We start from the raw sequence: 22774 nt of genomic DNA, 5'->3' as shown, positions 1-22774 counted from the left end.
TGCCCCTTTGCAACCCTAGTTGGCATTGTTTGTCTTCCGTATAGCGACTACCCACATGTTGATGAAGGGAAGCCACTGTCCTGCAAAAACTCCTCGGCTATTCTGAGCGTACTGATGATGAAGTTTGGTCCTCAGTCCACTGCTTTCTATACATTTTGTTGTGAAGTTTAGCAGTGGACTTACTCAGAGGGGCCCCTATACTATACTATGGGTTAGGGCCCCGGGACTCCCAGTTCCATGCCAGAGCTGCCACAACACAGCAGCTGCTTAAGGGTGATGGAGAGAATGCGGCAATCCATTGGCTGCAGGCTTGGTAAATTTCAGTCAGTGTAGTCCAATGGCAAGCTAGATGGAGAGAGAGAGAGAGAGGGAGAGGAAAAGAGAGAGGGAGGAGGAGGAGAGAAAGACCTGGTTTCTCTATCACTAATCTTGTCCTCGCAGTACACTCGCACTATGAGAGCAATTAGATTCAGAACCGTTTCTAGAGCCTCTGCAATGACTCATTGAAACATCTTCTGTGCTGATAAAGCCGCATCTCTGTTCCCACTCCCCCCACCCCCCCTCCCCCTACACACACACACACACACACATTTCCCACTCACACACACTTTACCCACATGCACACGCACGGACGCGCGCCCAGGACGTATAGTTGGGGGGGCTGCCTTCAGTGGCAACACCGGGACTGCGCTTCTCCTTCTCCTCCTTCTCCTTCTTCATCTTACTTTGGATTTTGCAGAGCTGCGGACTGGACGTGGACTTTATTCTGGGCTTTTTTTTCTTTTTTGCTTTTGCTTTTTGACACCTACGCGGTCTGGATTTCGCCTCAAGTCGGGACTTATACAGAGATAATAATACATTAAAACGAGAAAAAAGAAAAAGAAGAAGGAGGGAGCCAGACGGTTGGGAGATTCAGGCTGAGGTAAGTGCGCTGCGAGCGGGATGGGATGCGCAGCCTTCCCAGCGTCTCCTCCACACAGATGTAGCGCGAATTTGTGCGTTTTCCAACCGTAGTCCTATCTGTCATCCTTCCATCTTTCCATCCTCTCATCATCCTGGCCATTTCAGAGCTGCATCTGTCATTTTTCACCATCATAAACACGCGTAACGTGGAGTTTTCTCATCCAAAAAAAACCCCGCATCATCAGCCAGCAGCAGCGGGTCGGGGATCAGTCTTGCGCACTTTTTTCATCCGACTCCAGCTTCTGCTTCTTTTTTTCCTTTTTGGGAAATGAATCGTGATAAAAACATAGACAAGTCGGGAGATAGATAGTGATCACAGCGCAAATCACAACAGCAGAACAGCTTGGTGATTATGCACGGGGAATCGGCGCTCCAGCCAAACTCGGTGCCAAATTATGGAGACAGAGAGAGAAAAAAAGCAACAGCTCGATGAAGTTAAATGGAAACGACTGGAGGGGCTGTGGTGTGGTGTCGTTAAACTCATTGCAACACAACTCAAACACAGTGTGTGAGGTGCAACAGAGACCGGCATCTTCCTCCAGCAGCAGCAGCAGCAGCAGCAGCAGCGGTGGTGGTATAGAAGCTGCTGTCTGCTGGGCGCATCTCCATCCAGGCAGCCACAAGATGGTGGTGTGGATTTCTGGATGTGGATTTCTGGGGAAAGGGGGAGGGGGGGGGGGGGGTTGGAGGATTGAAGTTTGAAGATTTTTTTTTTTTTTTTTTTACTTCTTCTTACAGCCACACCGCTGCTAATGCTGTGATTTTAAGCTTGTATTCACACTGGGTGGCATTCGAGGCAGCCTCTGCAACAAGGGGAGGAGGAGGTGGTGGGGGGGGGTTGCACTGCAGCTCCATGCAGGATGATGCTATAACGTGAGATGACCTTGTGTATGTGTGTATAAGTGTGTGCAGGGCCGTTGTATAGGGGAGAAAGGTGATGATAACTCTAGGGGCCCAGCACCCACAAAAAAAACCCCAGTAGTCTAATCTTTTTGACTGAATTATTCTGCTTAGACCCTGACTAATACTCATAGTAATGCTGCATTAGCATCAAAACAAAGTAGGCTAGATAAAAAATGATAATACATACGTAGTCTAAGAAAAAAAGTGGAAAAGTCAGGGGCCCACTTTAGTATTCCTTTAGGGGGCCCAGAATTCCTAGCAATGGCCCTGCATGCATGCACTCTTCTAATCGGTTTCAGCAGCTGTTTGAAGGCCTCATAATGAGACTGACATTCATTTTCTGTTAGAGATGTCAATGTTTTTTCCTCTCGATTGAAAGAAATGTGAGGAAACAATATTGCACCTGCTTTTAATGTAGCTAATAATAATAGAAAGCAGACTAAAGTGTAAGCAAATAGCAGTGGTGTGATGTATGCAAAACCTGGAGTTGCCATCTTTAAGATTCACATATAAAAACACTTTAAAGGTCCTATAAGGTATAAAGGTTTATTTCATTAACATCAAAACAAAGTAGGCAAAATAAAAAATGATAATAGATACGTAGATTAAGAAAAAAAGGGGAAAAGTCAGGGGCCCACTTTAGTATTCTTTAAGGGAGCCCAGAATTCCTAGCAACGGCCCTGGTGACTGGTGACTGATAACTGGATTGATTGGCAGGTGTGAACTCCAACTTCCACTGAGGTGCACAGTCATCATGTTTCCATCCCAGCTTTGCAGTGCTGATCCTGGAAGTCCAACATTCCTGGAAACACGTCAACACGGGAACAAATGCAGGGAATTACTGTCGTTTTTACAATACTTTCCCCAAACGTCACAGCTCTATAGCGCGTGAGGAGTGAGGAATCCTTCCCACCGTGCATGAAGGCCTCTGGTCGTTCCGTACTGTACACCTCTGTTGAGGTCGGCATGACGACACTGGGATGCTGAGCAGGCAGCTGTCCAAGCCATATGCACAGACACAAACATGCGACTAACAGGTAGAAACAGCAGGAGCGCTGCGTAACAGTGTTGACGCTGATGCGTTTTCATTTTGTTTACTGGAGCTGTGAAGGAGGGATTATTGCACAGTAAGATGTCCTTGTTGTTTGTGTGTGTGTGTGTGTGTGTGTGTGTGTGTGTGTGAGTCATACACACTCATTACCCCATCATTCCTTTGTTGTGTGTAGTGTACGTTCGCTGCAGCAACCTGCCAACATCTGCAGTGAATCTACTTGTTTAATTTCACATTAGTCATGTGTGTGTGGTTTCGCTTTTGTTTGTTCGTTAGCTGCTTTTGCCTCCAGGTCAAACTAAACATTAAAGGTCCATAAAGTGTAAAGTTAAATGTGCATTTTTGGGAATTAAAATGCAGCTCTTGGTGCTTTGTCAATACTGTTAAAGTATTAAAGCCTCAGTCCACAGAGAAATCCACTGAGGAACTGAGCCTTAAAACAAGCCGTTGGGACTTTCTGGACTTTGTGATGTCACAACAAAGTATAATTACTGTAAACACCAAATCTGAAACCAAATCCTGCAACTTTGGTACACACTAAAAACAGTTGGGTTAAAAAATAACCAAATAACCCAATTTTAACCCAACTGCTGGTTCAGATAAGGACGAACCCCTTTTTTGGGTTAATTTTAATCCAACAGTTTGGGTTATTCTTTTTGACCCAACTTTTGGGTTGAATATTCAACTGTTTCACTGAAATTACTTGAACTACCCAGGAATTGGGTTAAATTCATAGCCTATAACCCTGAAAATAGGTTACACTCTGGAAAAATAACCCAAAAGTTTAACTCAACACCAATACCTCAGAAATTGGGTTACAGAAATAACCCAACATTTTTTAGTGTGTAGCGGTTCCATTTTTGATGCATTGCTGGGAGGTGGACTTGTTTTTTGTGACATCACAATGTACAGGAAGTCCAAACAGCTCATTTTAAGGCCCAGTTTCTGAAGACAGACTATGTGCCATTCCCAGTGGATTGAGGCTTTCACAGATATGAATCTGTATGAATCTAGACCAGTGGTTCCCAACATTTTTTGGCTTGTGACCCCATTTTGATATCACAAATGTGATCACGGCCGTTAATCAAGATACGCCAGATTTTTATATGCTGCATTTTATTGGAACTCGATTTATAATCAAGAAAGTTAAAGTATAGACATATATACAGTTGTTTCGGATTGTGTGTGGTGTTTTTAATCATAATTTAAAAAAGAATAATTATTAGTTAAAATAAATATTTTTTTCCAATTACTAGCTATTTCAGGTGACCCCTTTTGAACTCCAGGCGACCCCATGTGGGGTCCCGACCCCAAGGTTGAAAAACACTGATCTAGACCCTAGACCTGCTTCATAATTAACAACACATGGACATCTACCTTTTATACCTTATGTGACCTTTAAAGTATGTTTATACGTGAATGTTAAATAATTATTCTAACCATTACTCTTAGTATCCCACAATGCACCCTGAAAAATAGTATACAACTGATGGTCACTAGCCAGGCGATATATATACAATCATACAATGTGGCCACACTGAAAGGCAGAAATATGACAGAGAAAAAGTAAAATGAAGGTAAACACTCAGGAAAATCCTGCAATTTTGGTAGTGGTTCCATTTTTGATGCATTGCTGAGAGCTGAATTTGTTTCTTGTGACATCACAAAGTTCAGGAAGTCCGAACAGCTCATTTTAAGGCTCAGTATGTGCTATTCCCAGTGGACTGACAGATTAGCTTTGACAGATACGAATCTGTTAAAATCTAGACCCTAGACCTGCTTTATAATTAAAAACACACATCTACCTTTATACCTTATGGGACCTTTAAAGTGTTTTTATATGTGAATCTTAAAGATGGCAACTCCAGGTTTTGGATCACACCAATGCTATTCGCTTACACTTTAGTCTGCTTTCTATTAATATTAGCTACATTAAAAGCAGTTGCAATATTGTTTCCTCACATTTCTTTCAATCGACAGGAAAAAACATTGACATCTCTAACAGAAAATGAATGTCAGTCTCATTATGAGGCCTTCAAACTGCTGCTGAAACCGATTAGAAGAGTGCATGCGTGCAGGACCGATCTTAGGCATTCTGGGCCCCCTTAAAGAATACTAAAGTGGGCCCCTCCCCCGTTACTTTTCCAGTTTTTTTTTTTAGTCTACGTATGTATTATCATTTTTTTATTTAGCCTACTTTGTTTGGATGCTAATGCAGCATTACTATGAGTATTAGTCAGGGTCTTATGCAGAATAAATCAGTCAAAACGTATTCGCAACCAGTGCACAGTGTAAATTTGCAGTCACTCAAAAGTGCGGGGGACATTTTCTAGTCCAGAGGACAAGGGTGCCTCTGACAGGATCATTTCATAATGATTGAAATGCAAATGACAGTGAGCACCCTCATTGGTATTCATAAGACTTATCTCCTATAATCATTAAGAGTGAGAACAATGTTCGCAACTACCACCCCCCACACCCCCCCCCCCCCCCTTACCTTTGGTGTGTTGAGTGTGTTACTGCCAAGAGCGCACTCTGTATGCGGTGCAACCTCCCCCCTCCCTCCCTGCCTGAAGGACGGTTTATCATAAAACGCCACGTTATTATAGATACTGTACGCCGTGTCAATTTATCACAGGAGCGTTTACAAGCCTATATAACCTCATAGTGAACAATGAGCAACAATTTCCGCGTTACCGTGTCGACCCAACCTCCTTTTTTTATTTTCTATTTTTTACAGTCTGAGGCAGCTGCGTTCATATCATAGTACATTTACTTTACACGTTAAATAATTGCTTTACTTACAATATCACACATCCCCTGTTGTTAGGATGTGGATATGTAGTGGTATTAGGGTAATTAAAATATAATTCATGTCCAGTGGTAGAGTCTACAAAGCTGTATGCATTAAGCTGTTTAATGAATCAGTAGAGCCATGTTTCTTTCTTGTGTTTTTATTCTTATTCCCTATTAATTAATATGTAAATGAGTTTAATGTGATCAGTGCTTAGAGGAGAAGCTGTGGTGTTTATTACCTTATATTCTTGGGTTAGCATGTTCAGTAACTTAACATAACCATGAGTGGTGACAATGCTAATGTGAATGTTGTGTAGTAGTGACTTAAAGTTTTTTTTCTCAATACAATAATTATTAATCTAGTTCTTTATTGATGTTCATGTTATTTTCTAAAATGACAGTTTCAACAGGATTAGACAAAAACAAAACACTGTATAGAATGTATTTAAATACAATTCATCAGTCAGCATTATTTTATTATTAAACAAGAGCAGCAAAAAATATGTTGCTGGTGACAAATGTAATGAAAACAACAAAATCAAACTGTTAAAGTGCATTTTTAGGGAACTATATTCAGCGGCGAATGAATACACATTGATTTTTATTGGAAACAAAAAGTAACATCTAGATTACCACTACATTTATTCATTCAAAATTCAAATATTTGTATTTCACATGCTTATTTCTGCACTTGTAGACTCTGTACATTTAAATTTGATGATTTGTGGCTTAACTAAGCAAATGTATATAATTTATATCACAAGAGTTTACCCATAGTAAAGAGGCTGGATTAGTTAGGCCAATATATTTGACCCCCCATGAGCTCCAAGTCCATTATTCAGTTAATTTACCATAATTGAATTCATTCTAAATGTGTTTGCTAATACTATATTCACCACCACATCATAATATAAACTGTAAAGCCACATTTAAACTCTAGAATTGCCCAGGCATCAGTGGTGTATTCCTGGTCATGGAAAACCCAGCAGTGATAGTGACTGTTACTTCACAGTCAGTTCAATCAATACATGAACAACTCTGTCCCAGAGCTAGTGACACTTTGCAGAGTCGCTCCATTAACGGTGTATCAGACCGTGACTTGGTGGACTCACACCGTGTTTGCTTGACTTTTTACAACCCAATAGTCTTTATTCACAATGACACAATCACATGGGTTTACTGTGCCGCCTCTGAAATGTCAGTTGTTCTTCAAAGCTCTCAGAATGCCACTAAAAGTTCGACCTGGGCACCATCAGAGTGGCACTTGCAGTTATTTATGAAGCTTCCTGTACTTACATCATTGAGTAAGAGTGGCACTTTGGTTTTGGCTAGTGGTTTGTATTTGTCAGTGGAAAGTAGGGGAAATTGGGGATGGTTGCAAAAAAAGTTCTCAATTTGGACTGGACCAACTAAACTATTATAAAAATAAATCTGTTCTCTGATTATCCATCACATTTAAATATGTCTTTTATACTGCTTATGTGAATGGAAGAAATTGGATAAAACTGCAACAGACCCCAATACTAGGGACGGTTGCAACACTGACAAGCTGCATCCAGTTGCAACATATAAAAAATAAATCTGTTCTCTGATTATCCATCGCATTTAAAGATGTCTTTTACACTGTTTATGTGAATGGAAGAAATTGGATTCAACTGCAACAGACCCCAATACTAGGGACGGTTGCAACACAGACAAGCTGCAACCAGTTGCTACGTATTAAAAATAAATCTGTTCTCTGATTATCCATCACATTTAAATATGTCTTTTATACTGCTTATGTGAATGGAAGAAATTGGATTGAACTGCAACAGACCCCAACACTAGGGACGGTTGCAACATGGACCGGTTGCAACACTGACAAGCTGCAACCAGTTGCTACGTATTAAAAATAAATCTGTTCTTTGATTGTCCATCACATTTAAATATGTCTTTTATACTGTTTATGTGAATGGAAGAAATTGGATAAAACTGCAACAGACCCCAATACTAGGGACGGTTGCAACACTGACAAGCTGCAACCAGTTGCAACATATAAAAAATAAATCTGTTCTCTGATTATCCATCGCATTTAAAGATGTCTTTTACACTGTTTATGTGAATGGAAGAAATTGCAACTGCAACAGACCCCAACAATAGGGACGGTTGCAACATGGACTGGTTGCACAAGCTGCAACCAGTTGCAATGTATTAAAAATGCATTACATTCCACTGATTAACTTTTCTTTTTGAATCAAAAAGCAAAGTTTTGATCATCACAAAACTGAGTAGCCTACATACAAAATTCTAAGATAAATCCCAGGAATATGACGTGCTGCAACCGTCCCGTGTTGCAACCGTCCCCCGAAAGTGGTACCACTTTTTAAATTTGTATATAATTGATCATATCAAAATAAAGAAACATATGATACCCACAGAATGAAAAGGGGTAAACGTAACCAAGATTTACAAGATTGATTTATCGGTTGTGTTAGATCTGTTCCCAGGTGTTGTGAGGTTGCAACATCCTTGGCCTTTGTGGAGAGAATGTGTACTTTCTTTTGCCTCCTGGCAGTACTTTTGTCCAGACTGTACAGTATTTCTCTTTGTTATGGTCATCCATGAACAAATCTCCTCTCTCAGACAGTACGCTTATTTTCAGAGTTTACAGGATGTGTGGAAGTGTAAACAGAACCCAGCAAACATCAGCTCAAATATAGATTTTAATATGATGAGGTGCACTAGCTCTGGAACCCTGTAGCATCACAGTGAAAGCTGAGCCTGACCTCATAAATGTCGGTTTAATTCATTCTGAGGCATTTCAGCGTTGCAGTGTATTCTGGGTATTCTCTTTTCAAGAATTTTGAAAGACAGTTACAAGGGCATTCGGAGATGAGACGGCAGCATAGAGGCCATTCTGCTCGTTTCTTTAGAGTTTATTTGCTGCAGTATCGTCTCATTGTCGGCTCCACGGCATTGTCAGGAAAACAGAAACTTGAGACTTTTTTTTTTGTTTTGTTTTTGCTCAAGTTTTTGCCAGTTGTCAGCAGGTGTCATTGATTGTTACCATGGAAACACCTGCGAGGTCTGAAATGAGCCTTGGGGGTAGGATAGTAAACTTAAAAAAAAGAAAAAAGACACATTTCCGAGTTAAGCCAGGGGAAAATTCAACCACAATTAAAGTGTTTTATTTTGAAACTGCCTGCATCTTGTGTGTCTGTGCCGCCCCCCCCCCCCCGTGATTACCTCATGTGTTCCACCGGTGTGTGATTGCCCCAGCTGGGTCTCGTTTCCCCCATCTGTACTTTACCTCAGTGTTTTTTTCCCCCATTGCCCTCTGCTGGTTTGTCTGCGTTCATTCCACCTGTGTGTTCCCCAGCGTGTCGTTTGTGAGTCAATAGATCACATCTTTGTTCTACTGTGCCTGTTTCTGAATTTCTGTTTGCCTTTTGGTCTCTTTGTCAACATGTTTTGACCTCTGTGCCTACAAATTTCAATTTTGGAAACACCCTCACAGATATCTTTGTTGTTTGACTGCGGCTGAGTGATTTTCCCAAAACACTGTTCAGTGTCCGTTTTTGTGTAAGTTCCTCCAGAGGAATTTCTTTATAGAGCTGGCTTTGTGGATGCAGGCACTGATGTGATGAAATGAATACTAAAACCAACATATTTTAATGTGGATTAACAGTTTCAGACTTTACCATTGACCCACTGCATACCACAATGTACAACTGCTAGAGCAAATCTTATAAACATACTTGTTTTTAAAAGAGCATGTTGCATAAAAGGAAGGGAGGACTATTTTTGTGGCAAATTAATACATATTTGGTTTTAAAGTAAGTATTTGGTGCAGCAGGATGGTGAGTTTAAATAAACTAAATGGTATTGTAGTATACGTGGTAACTATATGGTTGTGATGTAATTGGTTTGCTTGGTTTTGCTTTGCATGTGGAATTACAAACAAGTTGGTCTGTTATTTATTAGACTAGTCCAACAGATTAAAGGTACAGTAGTTTCTTGGGAACTTAAAGTGAATGTATTGCTGAGGCCTTCAAAAGTTGTGCATCCACTTACTATACTTTTTTGATCTGCTGGGGCCACCGTATAGGTGGCAATGTTCTGTGTGCACAGTACTTATAAATATTAAATGAACAAGTGTATACTTATCACCTTAAGCAAATGTCATATATGTAATTATATTACACTTCAATACAAGAAACTTATGTAAAACAGAAATATTGTGTGAAAAGAATTTAAATTATTAGAACTCATAAATGTATGTATACATTTAATCCAACGGTAACATACGAACATAATTCTATATGCATTTTAATAAATGTATAGGAATTTATCTTATCATATGTTATACTATAACAAATATTCATAGATTTTATTTAAATCTGTGCATACATAGATTTCTATGATTATTTCATTTACTTGTATCCTCATATAACCAGAGCTTGATATCAGGACATTTACATTATATTACATTTTTGCGTGGGTTGTGTATATTTGTCCCTCACTCTCATATATTACAATATTATTCCCCATCTATTGTCATCTAGTAAGTCTACATTTAATAACTTCCTTACATGACAAATACTATACAAATGTTGTATCGGTCGCATCGCTGCATTTACTGCAGAAACTAGATAACCTTTGATGATCGTAGCCTCACAATGTTATGACATCCTATTCCTAGCAGATAACAGCAGATAATAAAGCTTGTTCTGGGTGATAGTAAACTCAGCCAGCTCTGGTTATGATGCCGCCCTAATATGACACCGTGTTAGCCACTTTCCTGTCTCTGTGCTGATGTGTTCCCAGGCAGACAGGCCGACATGACAGATCCTCGCAGCTGCAAGTCGGGAACAGCTTGAATCCACTCTGTTCTGTTTCACTAATCCTTGTTTGAAAACTGTTTAGTTTTAAAAAATCGTGCTCACAAAGATTGGCATGTACTTTGACTCTATTAGCAGAATTCAACTCATTTATTCATGCAGCTTTTTCATTTATATTTGATTTCAGAAAGGAGTCAGTGCTGGTCAGCGTGAGATTTAATAATTGATTTGGCCTGACTTTGAGTGGCATGTAGTGTTTTTTTTTTTTTGAGTGAGAGGGTAATTAATCAACATTTCTGGATTGGAGCAGTCAGGCGTGGGATTTTCCTCAACCCAACCACTTAAAATATGAAAAAAATAAAAATATATATTTAAAAAATGTCTTAAGACCTGGGGGCAGTGGAATGGGGTGAGAGCTCCAACAGGAAATTGAATTAACAGTTTTGCCTGCCATCTGGTTTTGACACAAATGTCCATGAGACGCCTCCAAGCCCACAGAGCAGATTTCTAATTCAAAGGGCTTTCCAAAAAAACCCTCAGAGAGGAACCTGAGAATTAACTGCCATCAAATTATTTCAACCAATCTTCACGCCTCAGTTGGCCTACACTAGCCCTTGAACAGTTTTTCCCCAAAACAAAAGATTCTGAGTTTAATTGTTTGTTGTTATCAGGTTGAATGTTGAAAATCTAGTATAATTCACTGTGGCCTCAGTGGCAGCCTTTTACAATCCTTTTAACAAGAGTTTTCATTCATGCTAGCAGCAATGTGAGAATGTTCCTCACTGTGTAACAACATAATGATAGCACTTTAATGCTAATTTGATCATCTATTACCATATTGTAGTGGTGTCTAAAAAGATGCTAATCCAAGGGACTACATGTACAATGACTGGTAGTCAAGCTAGCTCCAATGGCTACTGGGGTTAATAAATTAAATAATGGATGCAATATTTCATACCTTGATTCCTTTTCTTTCTTTTTTCAGTCATCATTGCTGGTCCCAAACAAATGTTGTTGGGTTAGGCTTATCCTTTAAGTTGAGTTTTTAGTATTTGCTTATTAGCAGTGTATCAATCTACTAACCAGTCTGCCAACCTGAACAAACTACCTATATGAACATAAACATGAAACAACCTAAATTTGATGGTGGTTTGGTCTAATTTGCATTTGAATTATTGGTTAATTTTCCCAATTGATTAATAAGCCAAAAGGTAACTTCAACAAGTCTTACAGCTTTATCCATGATTGTTCTATGCATGGTGTCAAATCCTAATTGTGCATCATAATTTATCCATCTCGGCAGTATTTTTCCATTTTGTGTCAACAGACATAACTGAAATTGTTGAGTTTATGCCAACAAGACTTCAGAAGTTCAGAGTTGTGCGTTTTGTCCAATGCTTCCTGCCGAGGTACAAGGCAAAACCTGCCGAGTTCATATACAGTTACTCAAATTCACTTTTGTCATCTTAGGTCATGTGGGGTATAAGTTCTCAAAACTAGTGAGTGAACTTTATCCAACTGCAGACATGACAGGATATGTGAGATATGTTCACGTTGAGTGCCCTCGGAGATCCGTGCAAAGTTTCACAGCAATCCATCAGACAATAAGGAACACAAAAATGAGAGTTTGTTTGTGCCTCTGGGAAATCACAACTGTTGGACTCATCCATTGGGGGTCAATGCAAGCATCAAATTCCATTGCAGTTCATCCCAAAGTAGTTGGAATGTTTCAGGACTCATGGTAGAATTGGAAGAAATAGGCGGGTACCTCCAAATTTACCCAATAGATCCTCAAGGGACAATGAATGGATGAGAAAAATGTGGGAAAATCCATCCATCCATCCATTGTCCACCGCATTGTGGGAAAATCACAAGTGGGAAATCACAAGTGTTGGCTTCATCCATTGGGGGTCAATGCAAGCATCAAATTCCATTGCAGTTCATCCAAAAGTAGTTGGGATGTTCCAGGACTCATGGTAGAATTGGAAGAAATAGGGGGTATACCTCCAAAGTCACCCAAGGCCAAGGGACAATGAATGGATGAATAAAATGTCTTACCAATCGATTTGACAACTCTTTTTTCTCCTATTTTCAGGATTTCCCATCAAACTGGAGCCGAGGTAACCTAAGTGCATCCTAGGCTCTCTCCTGTTTGGGACAAGGGAGTCTCACGACAGCGATCTCCATGCCGGCTCTCAGGATGGGGAGCTTTGAGAAACCTACTTTGTTTCGTGGGGGCTCCTTCTCTCAGCTCGCAGCCTGAGGAGGGGCGGGTAGCGTTTTTGGTGGAGGGGGGCAGAGGGTTCACCGAGGACCCCGAGGTTGGTACCATAACCACGACCTGCCAGACTCAGGCTCGGCTCAGCACAGCGGGAGCATGTCGGCGCCTAGAGGTCCCTCATGGATGTGTTGCTCCGCCGCCAAGGGCAACCTTCTGCTGTGGATTGGGCTGACGTCCCTATGTGTGGCGACGGTTCACGCCCAGCAGCAGCCAGTGGTCACCACCAATCATGGAAAATTGCGGGGTGTGAAGGTTACTTTACCCAACGAGATCCTGGGACCAGTGGAACAGTATTTGGGAATCCCTTATGCATTGGCGCCAACGGGTGAGCGGAGGTTCCAGCCTCCCGAGCCGCCCATGTCCTGGCCTGGGATCAGGAATGCTACTCAGTTTGCTCCGGTTTGTCCTCAGTTCTTAGAGGACCGCTTTTTACTCAACGACATGCTCCCCGTGTGGTTCACCGCCAACTTGGATACACTGGTGACCTACGTGCAGGAGCAGAGCGAGGACTGCCTTTACCTGAACATCTACGTCCCTACAGAAGACGGTAGGTCAACTGAAGGTCTTCTTCCTGTCTTGTTCGTCTTTTCTTTATGTCATTGCATTGTTTCCTGTTGTTAAACTTGTGTAAATCTACCTTGAACATCAGTCACAAGTAACACACATTACGGAGAAAGATTGAATGAAGTGACTGGTGCTATGGTAGCGACTAACATAGTTAAAGGGATAGTTCAGTATTTTGGCAAATTGGCCCATTGCCATAATCCCTATAGTCATAGCAGTAGGTTCGTTACCTTTATTTGTCGGTGTAAGCTATTTTTAGAACGGCGGAGGGAAATTCATGCAAAACCGTTGATGCGTGTTGCGTTCAGGGACAGTTTTTCGGCTCCGTCTCGTAACGTTCCATTATTATCTCATAGTGTGGTGAATGTGCAGGTCACAACTTGTCCACCAGAGCGTTGTGGAGTTGTTGGATTGTGTATTTGATGAGTTTGATGAGGGAAACCAAGAAATCCCATTAGCCTCCATAGCGTAGCTCTGAGCAGCTCGTGGCTCTGCTCCGCCTTCCTAAAAATAGCTTGCACCGACAAATAAAGGTAACGAACCTACTGCTATGACTATAGGGATTATGGCAATGCGCCAATTTGCCAAAATGTTGAACTATCCCTTTAAATGACATGTTTTGATTCCACCAGAACAATATAACATATGAAGATGATGAGCCATATATAATTTGGTTAACGTAAGTCTTTAACCACATCTAAAATTAGTTGAAAAATGTTTGTGTCTGTGACTATGGCTGTCGAGAAACATTTTACATCTTTTATCGAAACGTAGGAGTGTTGTGACGGAGGATCACACTGCAGTTAATACTCGACACTGTCGGGCTTGTTGCAAACACTGTCACCACTGCTACGATTGCAGTGATAGCTCGGCGTGGTAAATGTTGATCTAAGGAAAATGTCTTCATTAAGATGAGCGAGTGTACCATTTTTAAATGGCTAAATCCATTTTCTGCCACTAATCTGGGTCAAGGTTGCATCTTGTAATTATTTCTATAATTAGGATTTATTGTCATGTGATGCTGGGAAGTGGTGTAATAATAAATAAGTCTAAGCTTGAATATAACATAATATAGGGTATTATCTTGAACTGATCCTTCTGGAACCCTTATAGGACATAAAAGAATTGATCACATGGGTATACGTGGGTGGGGGAATTGAAGGTCCAATATTGTTGAGTATGCTTTTTTAAAAATATATAACAGCAGGTCTATGGCCTTTATAATAGTGTGAAGGAATCACACACTAAAAACAGTTGGGTTAAAAAATAACCCAATTTTAACCCAACTGCTGGTTCAAATAAGGACCTTTTTTGGGGTTATTTTAACCCAACAGGTTGATTTATTTATATTGGGTTATAGAGCAGCTCTCCGGTTGTGATAGCGCTCCGGCCGTCACATAAAAAAAGAGTAAATAACGGATATTCACAGGTAGCTGTGGTGGCGGGCGGAGACAGATAGCATTTTTAAAATTAACCGGCCGGTTAAGTCACAGAATTACCCAACCCTTAACCCAATGAATGGGTTACTCACTGAAAAATAACCCAATTACTTGAACAACCCAGGAATTGGGTTTAATTCATAGCCCTATAACCATGAAAATGGGTTACACTCTGGAAAAATAACCCAAAAATGTAACTCAACACCAATAACTCAGAAATTGGGTTACAGAGATAACCCAACATTTTTTTAGTGTGCAGTGTACTGAATCCAGAGAGAAATGCACTCAGCCGGTATTCTGAAACTGAGTTTTAAAACTAACCATAAGCACATCCTAGCTTTGTGATGACATATAACATAATTATTTATAACATATACAATTTTATTGGTTAATGGTGTAGTCATTCTGTTCTCTGCAGCTGTCAATCAAATGCGCACACCAACACGAGGCTGAACATTTGTGACACTACCTCAAAGAGCTTTTGTTTCTTTAAATAATGAAAAATTAACTATTGAGAATAATTCTTAAAATCACTTTGACATGACAGAGCTTCATTCAGGGATGTGAAAGCTTCCTTTTTTTTACAGTGTATTTTTATTGTGTTTTCAGGAATCGATGTGTCGTAACCTTTTGCGGTGAGCATGATGGTGGAATTAAACTTGTTGCCTCGTAATTACATGGGAGCTCTTCATGGATCCCTTGATTTCGCCAGCAGTCTAATCAGCGAACAATGGTTCAGCCAAAAAAAAAAAGAGAGGAGCTGCAGAAAGCTCTCGTCAAAAGTGCTGAGAGCTTTGCTTTGTGCTACGGCTGAGAGGAGTGCTGTTAACCAAGAGCGATGTAAAATTAAAATAAAAAGAAGCTCAGAGTGTACGCTTTTGTATTGCTCTCAGGTTGAAGGCTCGTCCGTAATGGCTTGTTTTCTGCACTCCCTTGTTTGAGTGAGCACTTGTGACTTGGAGTGGGTGTGACACTCGTAACAGCCGAGCACTTTTTTTTTTTTACCCAGCAGCGGCCTCGGAGTGTGTCCCGTAAAAAAAGCAGTGTGTGTCAAACATAACCCCGAGTGGTGGGAGGTCAGGGGGAGCAGGCTGTTTTAGGAAGCAGTGCAGGACAGTGTGGGATAGCGAGGCGCATTAAATGTGTGTCTGGCTGAGATCTTTGACAGCTCCGTGCTAAATTTAGGTTGAGCTCTTGAGTACATGTTAGATTAAAAAGTGCAGGAGAAGGATAATCTCACAATCCTGCACCAGTGGGCTTTTCTCAAATGATTCAGAATCTACCCGAAAAAAAAAAAAAGTTATTGTACTTGACTGCAGTACATGTAATGCAATTTGTTTTATGTGCATTTTTCCAACAGTATTAGCAAGCCAGTAATCAGGATTTTACGTTCCGCTCTGGCCAAGCTGCACAGCAGAGAATAGTTACGCAGAGCTGCATGCTGCAGTGGCATGCACATATTTTTGAAGGAAAAGGAAAGAAAAGGGCACATATAGCACGTCCTTGCCACTGAAAAGGGCACTTTAGCACACATGTTGGCTCCTAGAGGGCACTTTAGCACATGTTTTGGCTCCTAGAGTGCACTTTAGCACGCGTTTTGGCTCCTAGAGGGCACTTTAGCACATGTTTTGGCTCCAAGAGGGCACTTTAGCACGCGTTTTGGCTTCCAGGGGGCACTTTAGCACACGTTTTGGTTCCTAGAGGGCACTTTAGCACGCGTTTTGGCTCCTAGAGGGCACTTTAGCACATGTTTTGGCTCCAAGAGGGCACTTTAACACATGTTTTGGCTCCTAGAGGGCACTTTAACACGTGTTTTGGCTCCTAGAGGGCACTTTAGCATGCGTTTTGGCTCCTATAGGACACTTTAGCTTCTAGAGGGCACTTTAGCAGCATTTTGGCTCCTAGAGGGCACTTTAGCACACGTTTTGGCCCCCATGAGGGCACTTTAACGCGCGTTTTGGCTTCCAGGGGGAACTCTAGCACACATTTTTCAACAATTGGGCCATAAGGGGGGGCGACTGCCACCACTGCCCCCCCCTCCTGTGCACGCCACTGGCATGCTGTGATCCTGCAGGGCTAGCCCCAGCCAAAAGTGGGTTTGTTGTCGTTTGTAGCTGCATTTTGGAGTTCAGTTTCAGTCTTGTGTTGTCCTGAGGATAGTTGCAACAAATCTTACTCATCCAATTGCAAACATGCTATGTCCTGACCTTTTGTTTGAATGAGTCAATACTGATTTAGTTTGAATCATTGTTTTGATGCATCATTCTTTAGCATATGTCAAGGACAGAGAGCCTATAGCTAGCACATGATGTTGCTTCATGGTCGATAGCGTGGGGGCACTTGCAACAGGTTGCAACTCCTTAAGTTAAGCAGCCAAATCAAAACAGACCCTGCAACAGTCATTTTCAACAGTAATTCTTCATTATTTGTATAAGTGACTGAAGAAATGCACATTTTCCAAATTACACTTGTTGCTGTTTGAAATGTAATGTCTTTTTAATATGTTGCAACCACACCCAGGGCTGGGATCAGTTGCAACATCTGAACTTTAATTGTTCCAAAATATTACTATAAAATTGTGGTATAAATAAAGAATATAAAACATATTTTTCAGAGTTCTAAATTCTAAAGATAACTTAAATGTAATGTATTTTCATATTTCGCAATTGCTGCTGATCTGTGTTGCAACCATCTCCAGGATTGATGCCAGTTGTACCTCTGAATTCTTCCATTTAATTAAATATTGTGAATGATATGTCCTACTGTATATGTAGTCATGCGTAAAGACAGAAGACAGATGAAAGTGTAATATGTAAAAATGTGTAATGGTTCAGTCCAAATAGATCAAAAAAATATAAGAACATGAATAAGAAAAAGTGCAACCATGCATAGTCTCTGCTGCTGTCACAATTGAGCCTTTAAGTTTGCAATGATTATATCAGTAAAGTGTTTGACCTTGAACATATATTAGAAGTTTGACAAAAATATATACAATTTAAAGTTCACTTTCAACCACATCTTAGACTTTTCAGATGTAGTTTGCTCAGCTGCCTTATTAAATTAAGTATACTCCGTCGAGTAAATTCCATCCAGTGATGAAAACCTCTGTAACAGTGGAGTCTAAACATAAAAGGTGTCTGAGAATTAAATGGGCTGCAAACACAAAATCCTTTTTACTGTTAATAAGGCAGCAGCATGTAAAATGTCCCAATATAATTTCACTTTTCTGTTGCAGGGAGCATCACTTGAAAACCGTAGCAATGAATTCTCTAATAGTGGCTTTATTTACCGGAATGACAGAGAGAAGCAGGCTTACCGAAGCAGGCCCACACTAGAGGCAAAGACTTTATTTCTAATTTCTAATTTCTAATTTCTCTGCTCCCTGATGCAAGATCAACATGCAATTATTATTATTATAGCTTTTCATTTCAAAAATAAATGAGTGAACGAAACAACCTGTAATGTTCTCAATGGTTGTTGCACTGATGGAGTTTCTCTCCAGTGGATGGGTCTAATCATGTTAATAAAAAATAAATGAAGTAGTATATAGCATATGTAGAAACATGGTTATCTATCTTCATACTATATGTGTTTTTTAATAGCATAACTACTATTGAAATTACTCACATATTTACAATATTTACACTTTTTATTTGTCATTTCTTATGCACCAATGTACATAAACGTAACATACACATAACAAATTGGTGTAATCTCCATTGAAACTTCTCCAACTTCACAACTAGACTATACTTATACTGGATTGATGGATGGTTTATACCCTCTATATATAATTTGTAAGCAGTTTTAACACTTTATATAAAATAATATAATTGTCAAGTTATTAGCAATTAACCACAATTAGCATCTGGATGGGAAAACTGTTTAATTTGGTAAATCAAATTGTGACATCTCAGATTATGACTTTAAATTACCAGACAGAATGGTTAGCATTAAAGAGTAAAAACACATCATCATCGATTGTTGAGTTACAATAAGACTCCATTTTACTAGCAGTGGAGTAGCAACCCTCAACTTGATCTTGCTAAATAGAGAGCCCTCATTAATAGTAGCATAGCGTCCCTTACAGTAGCTTTATCTTGCTAAATAGTGAGCCCTCATTTAATGTATTAGTAGCAGAATAGCGTGCCTTAACTTGATCTTACTAAATAGTGAGCCCCAGGGCCGTTGCTTGGAATTCTGGGGCCCCTGAAAGAACACTAAAGTGGGCCCCTGACTTTTCCACTTTTTTTCTTAGACTATGTATGTATTATCATTTTTTATTTAGCCTACTTTTTTTTTATGCTAATGCAGCATTACTATGAGTATTAGTCAGGGTCTAAGCAGAATAATTCAGTCATACAAAGATTAGACTACTGGGGTTTTTTGTGGGGCCCTACTGGGCCCCCCCTTTCTCCCCTATACAACGGCCCTGGTGAGCCCTCATTTATGTTGAAAAAAAAAAAACAGTTTTAACTTGTTTTTAATCCTATTTGTGATTTATTAAGTTTAAATAACCAACTTAATTACAAACTGTGTACAAATCCTTTACGTGGCAGTACTTAAATTCGTAATAGGTTGTGTTATTGTGCGTCCCCAAATGGCAACTTTCCCGCAGCCTCCAAAATAGACCGCTGTTCTGCATCACCACCATGACTTCATCCATTTATCCAACAGGGTTTTTGAAAGGTTTTCATCAGAGCCGGCATTGTGAAACATGATGCACTACATTAGTCCAGGCAGTGCTACGTCTCTAAGCTATTTTAATGGATTTTTGAAAGCAACGGGCGCCTGCGTGTATGTGTATGTGTATGTGTGTGTGTGTGCTGGAGGTGAGGTGAACCTGTAGGAAAAACACACATTAAAACCACCTCAAGTGGAGTTACGAGGTTTTGTCCATCACAAAAAAAAGAAAATGTGAGGCTTGCTCAACACTCCTTGCTTGTTAAATGGACCAAAGAGCACTTTGTAGATGTAGATAATGTACTGCTGCAGTCATCCCGTTATTTCCTGTTATTGCAAATAGAGAAACACAAAGTCTGAAGAGCGATGGGAGAAAAGAGTCATAATAATAATATCTCCCCAGCTCTGTGGGGAGTGACAAGTCTATCCCAGTTAGAGCTTCCCCTCGCCGCCCGTCATCTTTATATCCCCCAAGTTGGCCTTTTCAGAAATCTGGTGTAATGTCAAAATATCCTGCCAGCCGAGGATCAGGGACAGATTTATAGTTTTACCGCACCTCGAGTGGGTCGACAGATTAAGAGACTGCTTATTGTCTGTCATCTGATTTGAAGTTGAAAGAGGAAATCCACTACGGTCTGGTTCTGAGCACTCTCGAACCACTCCATTGTCATCGCGTTTCTGTTTAGGGGCCTATGCAGCTGGGACCCTATTGTTATTATCGTCAGTATTCTTCTTCTTATTCTTCTTTTTCTTCCTAAGAAATCCTACCTCTCATACATGAAAAATGACCAAACTTTGCACAAAGGTCCAGTCCCCAGATATTCTCAGATATCAGAACAGACATGTCATAATCCTCGTGGGTGGGTGGGTCACAATAAGTCTCTCAAATTAAAAACTTTGAAAAGTTGTAACAAACCAACCATAACTGCTGCAGTTTTGCAACTTTCACCAAAATGTAGCCCCAATACTTGAGAAGCTTTTGTACGATTGAATCCAGTGTGGCTCAGTTGACACCAATTTGCTACACTGCATCTTCAGACTGTCCTCCACAAAAATACCACCCGGCTTTTTGATATTTGAAAAACTGAGCCTACAGTGCATGAAAACGTATGACTGAGCCAATTCTTGTTAAATACATTTTCAATCTTCCTGAAAAAAATTGACAAAATGGTTGATAACGTTTCGAAGATATCAGGATTTTATCTCAAAAAAGTGAATTTTGTAAAACATTTTGAATTCTGCTCTAATGGGAACAATTACAGTCAATGTAAGAATGGCATTTTTAAACATCAGTTTTTCACCGATAACACTTATAAGCAGGGCCGTTGCTAGGAATTCTGGGGCCCCTGAAAAAACACTGAAGTGGGCCCCTGCCCCCTGACTTTTCCTCGCCACTTTTTTCTTAGACTATGTATTATTTTATCATTTATTATCATTCTTTTTTCTGTTACTCTTTGTTCTTGACAGTGCCTGATGCAGTATACCCAATTATTATAGTTTGTGGGGAGCTACTCTTGCTCTAACATGGACTAAATCATTTTTTATAAGAAAGTAGGGGGTTATTGCTTGGAAAATAAACCGTATTTCACGAATATTACATATTTTGTGGCTTTGTTTTGATGCTGATGCAGCATTTGTAAGAGTATTAGTCGGGGTTATATGCAGAATAACTTAGTCAAAAAAAGATTAGGATACTGGGGGTTGTTGGGGGCCCTGCTGGACTGTGGGCCCCTTCTCCCCTATGCAACGGCCCTGCTTATAAGTGACCAACATTTCCATGCTGTCAAAATGCAAAATATGTATTTTCAGATTTTTGTCTTGATAACAGAATTTTGGACATTTTGACAACTGTTTGAAATCTGCCTTGACAGCTGCTGTCAACACAGTGACTGGCTAAATACATGTGTACAGCCACACAGCAAATCTCACCTTCTGCCTATTAGCTCCATGAGTTAGGAAATGGTTGTTAGTGTCAGAGGTTATGAGTTCAAACCTCAGCTAAGGTGATATTAATGTTGTAATGTTGATGTTCTTGTCCTATTTTGTCTCTTTTTGCTCAGAATTGCCTAAATTTGTCTAAAATTGCCTTTAAAGGGATAGTAGCATTTTTTTAAAGTGGGGTTGTATGATCTCCAAATAGCCCCTAAGTACTTTAATTGCAGTAGAAGACTCTCTGCACTCCTCCCGTTAGCAACGCCAGCCCATAATAGCCCTGCCCAGAGATTTTACAACATACAGTGTTGTGAACAGACCCAAAGAAACGGCCTATTTTCACGGCCTAAAAGAGGTTTCTACGTGAAAAAAAACACAGTTACATTGTTCGCTATAATATAATTTTTTCCAGCCCTTCAAAGTGCAGGAAAAACACAGTTTTTATTTGGACCTAACCAACTCACGTATCCCTCCGCCCAGGGTTAGCGGCCGACGATCAACAGTTGGTTAGGTCCAAATAAAAACTGTGTTTTTCCTGCACTTTGAAGGGCTGGAAAAAATTATATTATAGCGAACAATGGAACTGTGTATTTTTTTTCAGGTAAAACCTCTTTTAGGCCGTGAAAATAGGCCGTTTCTTTGGGTCCATTCACAGCACTGTATGTTGTAAATCTCTGGGCAGGGCTATTATGGGCTGGCGTTGCTAACGGGAGGAGTGCAGAGAGTCTTCTACTGCAATTAAAGTACTTAGGGGCTATTTGGAGATCATACAACCCCACTTTTTAAAAAAATGCTACTATCCCTTTAATGTTCATTTAGATCTCACCTCAGTGCAAGGGCCAAGCTGACAAACCAAGGTACTGGCTGCTGTGCATGAAGAGAGAAGCTAGTTATGAGAGTGTTGAGGTGCTGAGGCTGGTTTTCTCAGGCTCTGCAGGAACAGCAGGGCTGACTGGAGGTGGCATGCAGCTGGATAGTGAATTAATCAGAGAGAAGATGTTTCCTCAGGGGGCTATAATACAAAACCAAGGCTGCCTCGCCTCCATTTTTTAATTGTCGACATCTCCAGCATTTACGTCTCAACACTCGGATGTTAAAAAAAAATCTGCCTATTCCCTTTGCATGCTCTTCCACGGCGGCTTAATGTTTCAGCAGCGACCGTGATTTATTCCAAAGCTTCCAAAAGCTAGAGTGAATTTTTCAAGCTTTTTGTGCAAGCTGTTCCTGAAATTAAAACACTCTCCGCAGCACTTTACAGGGGCAAAGATAAAATGAAGTAAACCAAGGGAAACATGGAGAGGGAGCAGCTTGGAGAGTGCATTTTTCTGAACCGACCGCTGCT

The 22774-nt window shown here is 40.4% G+C and overlaps 1 protein-coding gene across 1 annotated transcript in view; it reads left to right on the top strand.

The window, feature by feature from the left end:
• Nucleotides 1–436: 436 nt before the first annotated feature.
• The window catches only part of nlgn4xa (neuroligin 4 X-linked a), a 98032-nt gene continuing 75694 nt past the window's right edge, over nucleotides 437–22774 (top strand). Inside the window, exons 1-2 of the mRNA XM_085802331.1 lie at nucleotides 437–922; nucleotides 12629–13361. Of these exons, the coding sequence (XP_085658457.1) occupies nucleotides 12911–13361 (451 nt within the window). The 5' untranslated portion in view covers nucleotides 437–922; nucleotides 12629–12910. The remainder of the gene's footprint in view (nucleotides 923–12628; nucleotides 13362–22774) is intronic.

Source organism: Trachurus japonicus, chromosome 2, assembly GCF_045865225.1.
Source record: "Trachurus japonicus isolate A0001 chromosome 2, Traja_1.0".
NCBI lineage: Eukaryota > Metazoa > Chordata > Actinopteri > Carangiformes > Carangidae > Trachurus > Trachurus japonicus.
Note: the sequence above shows the minus strand (reverse complement) of the source record. Positions and strands in the feature narration are given on the sequence as shown.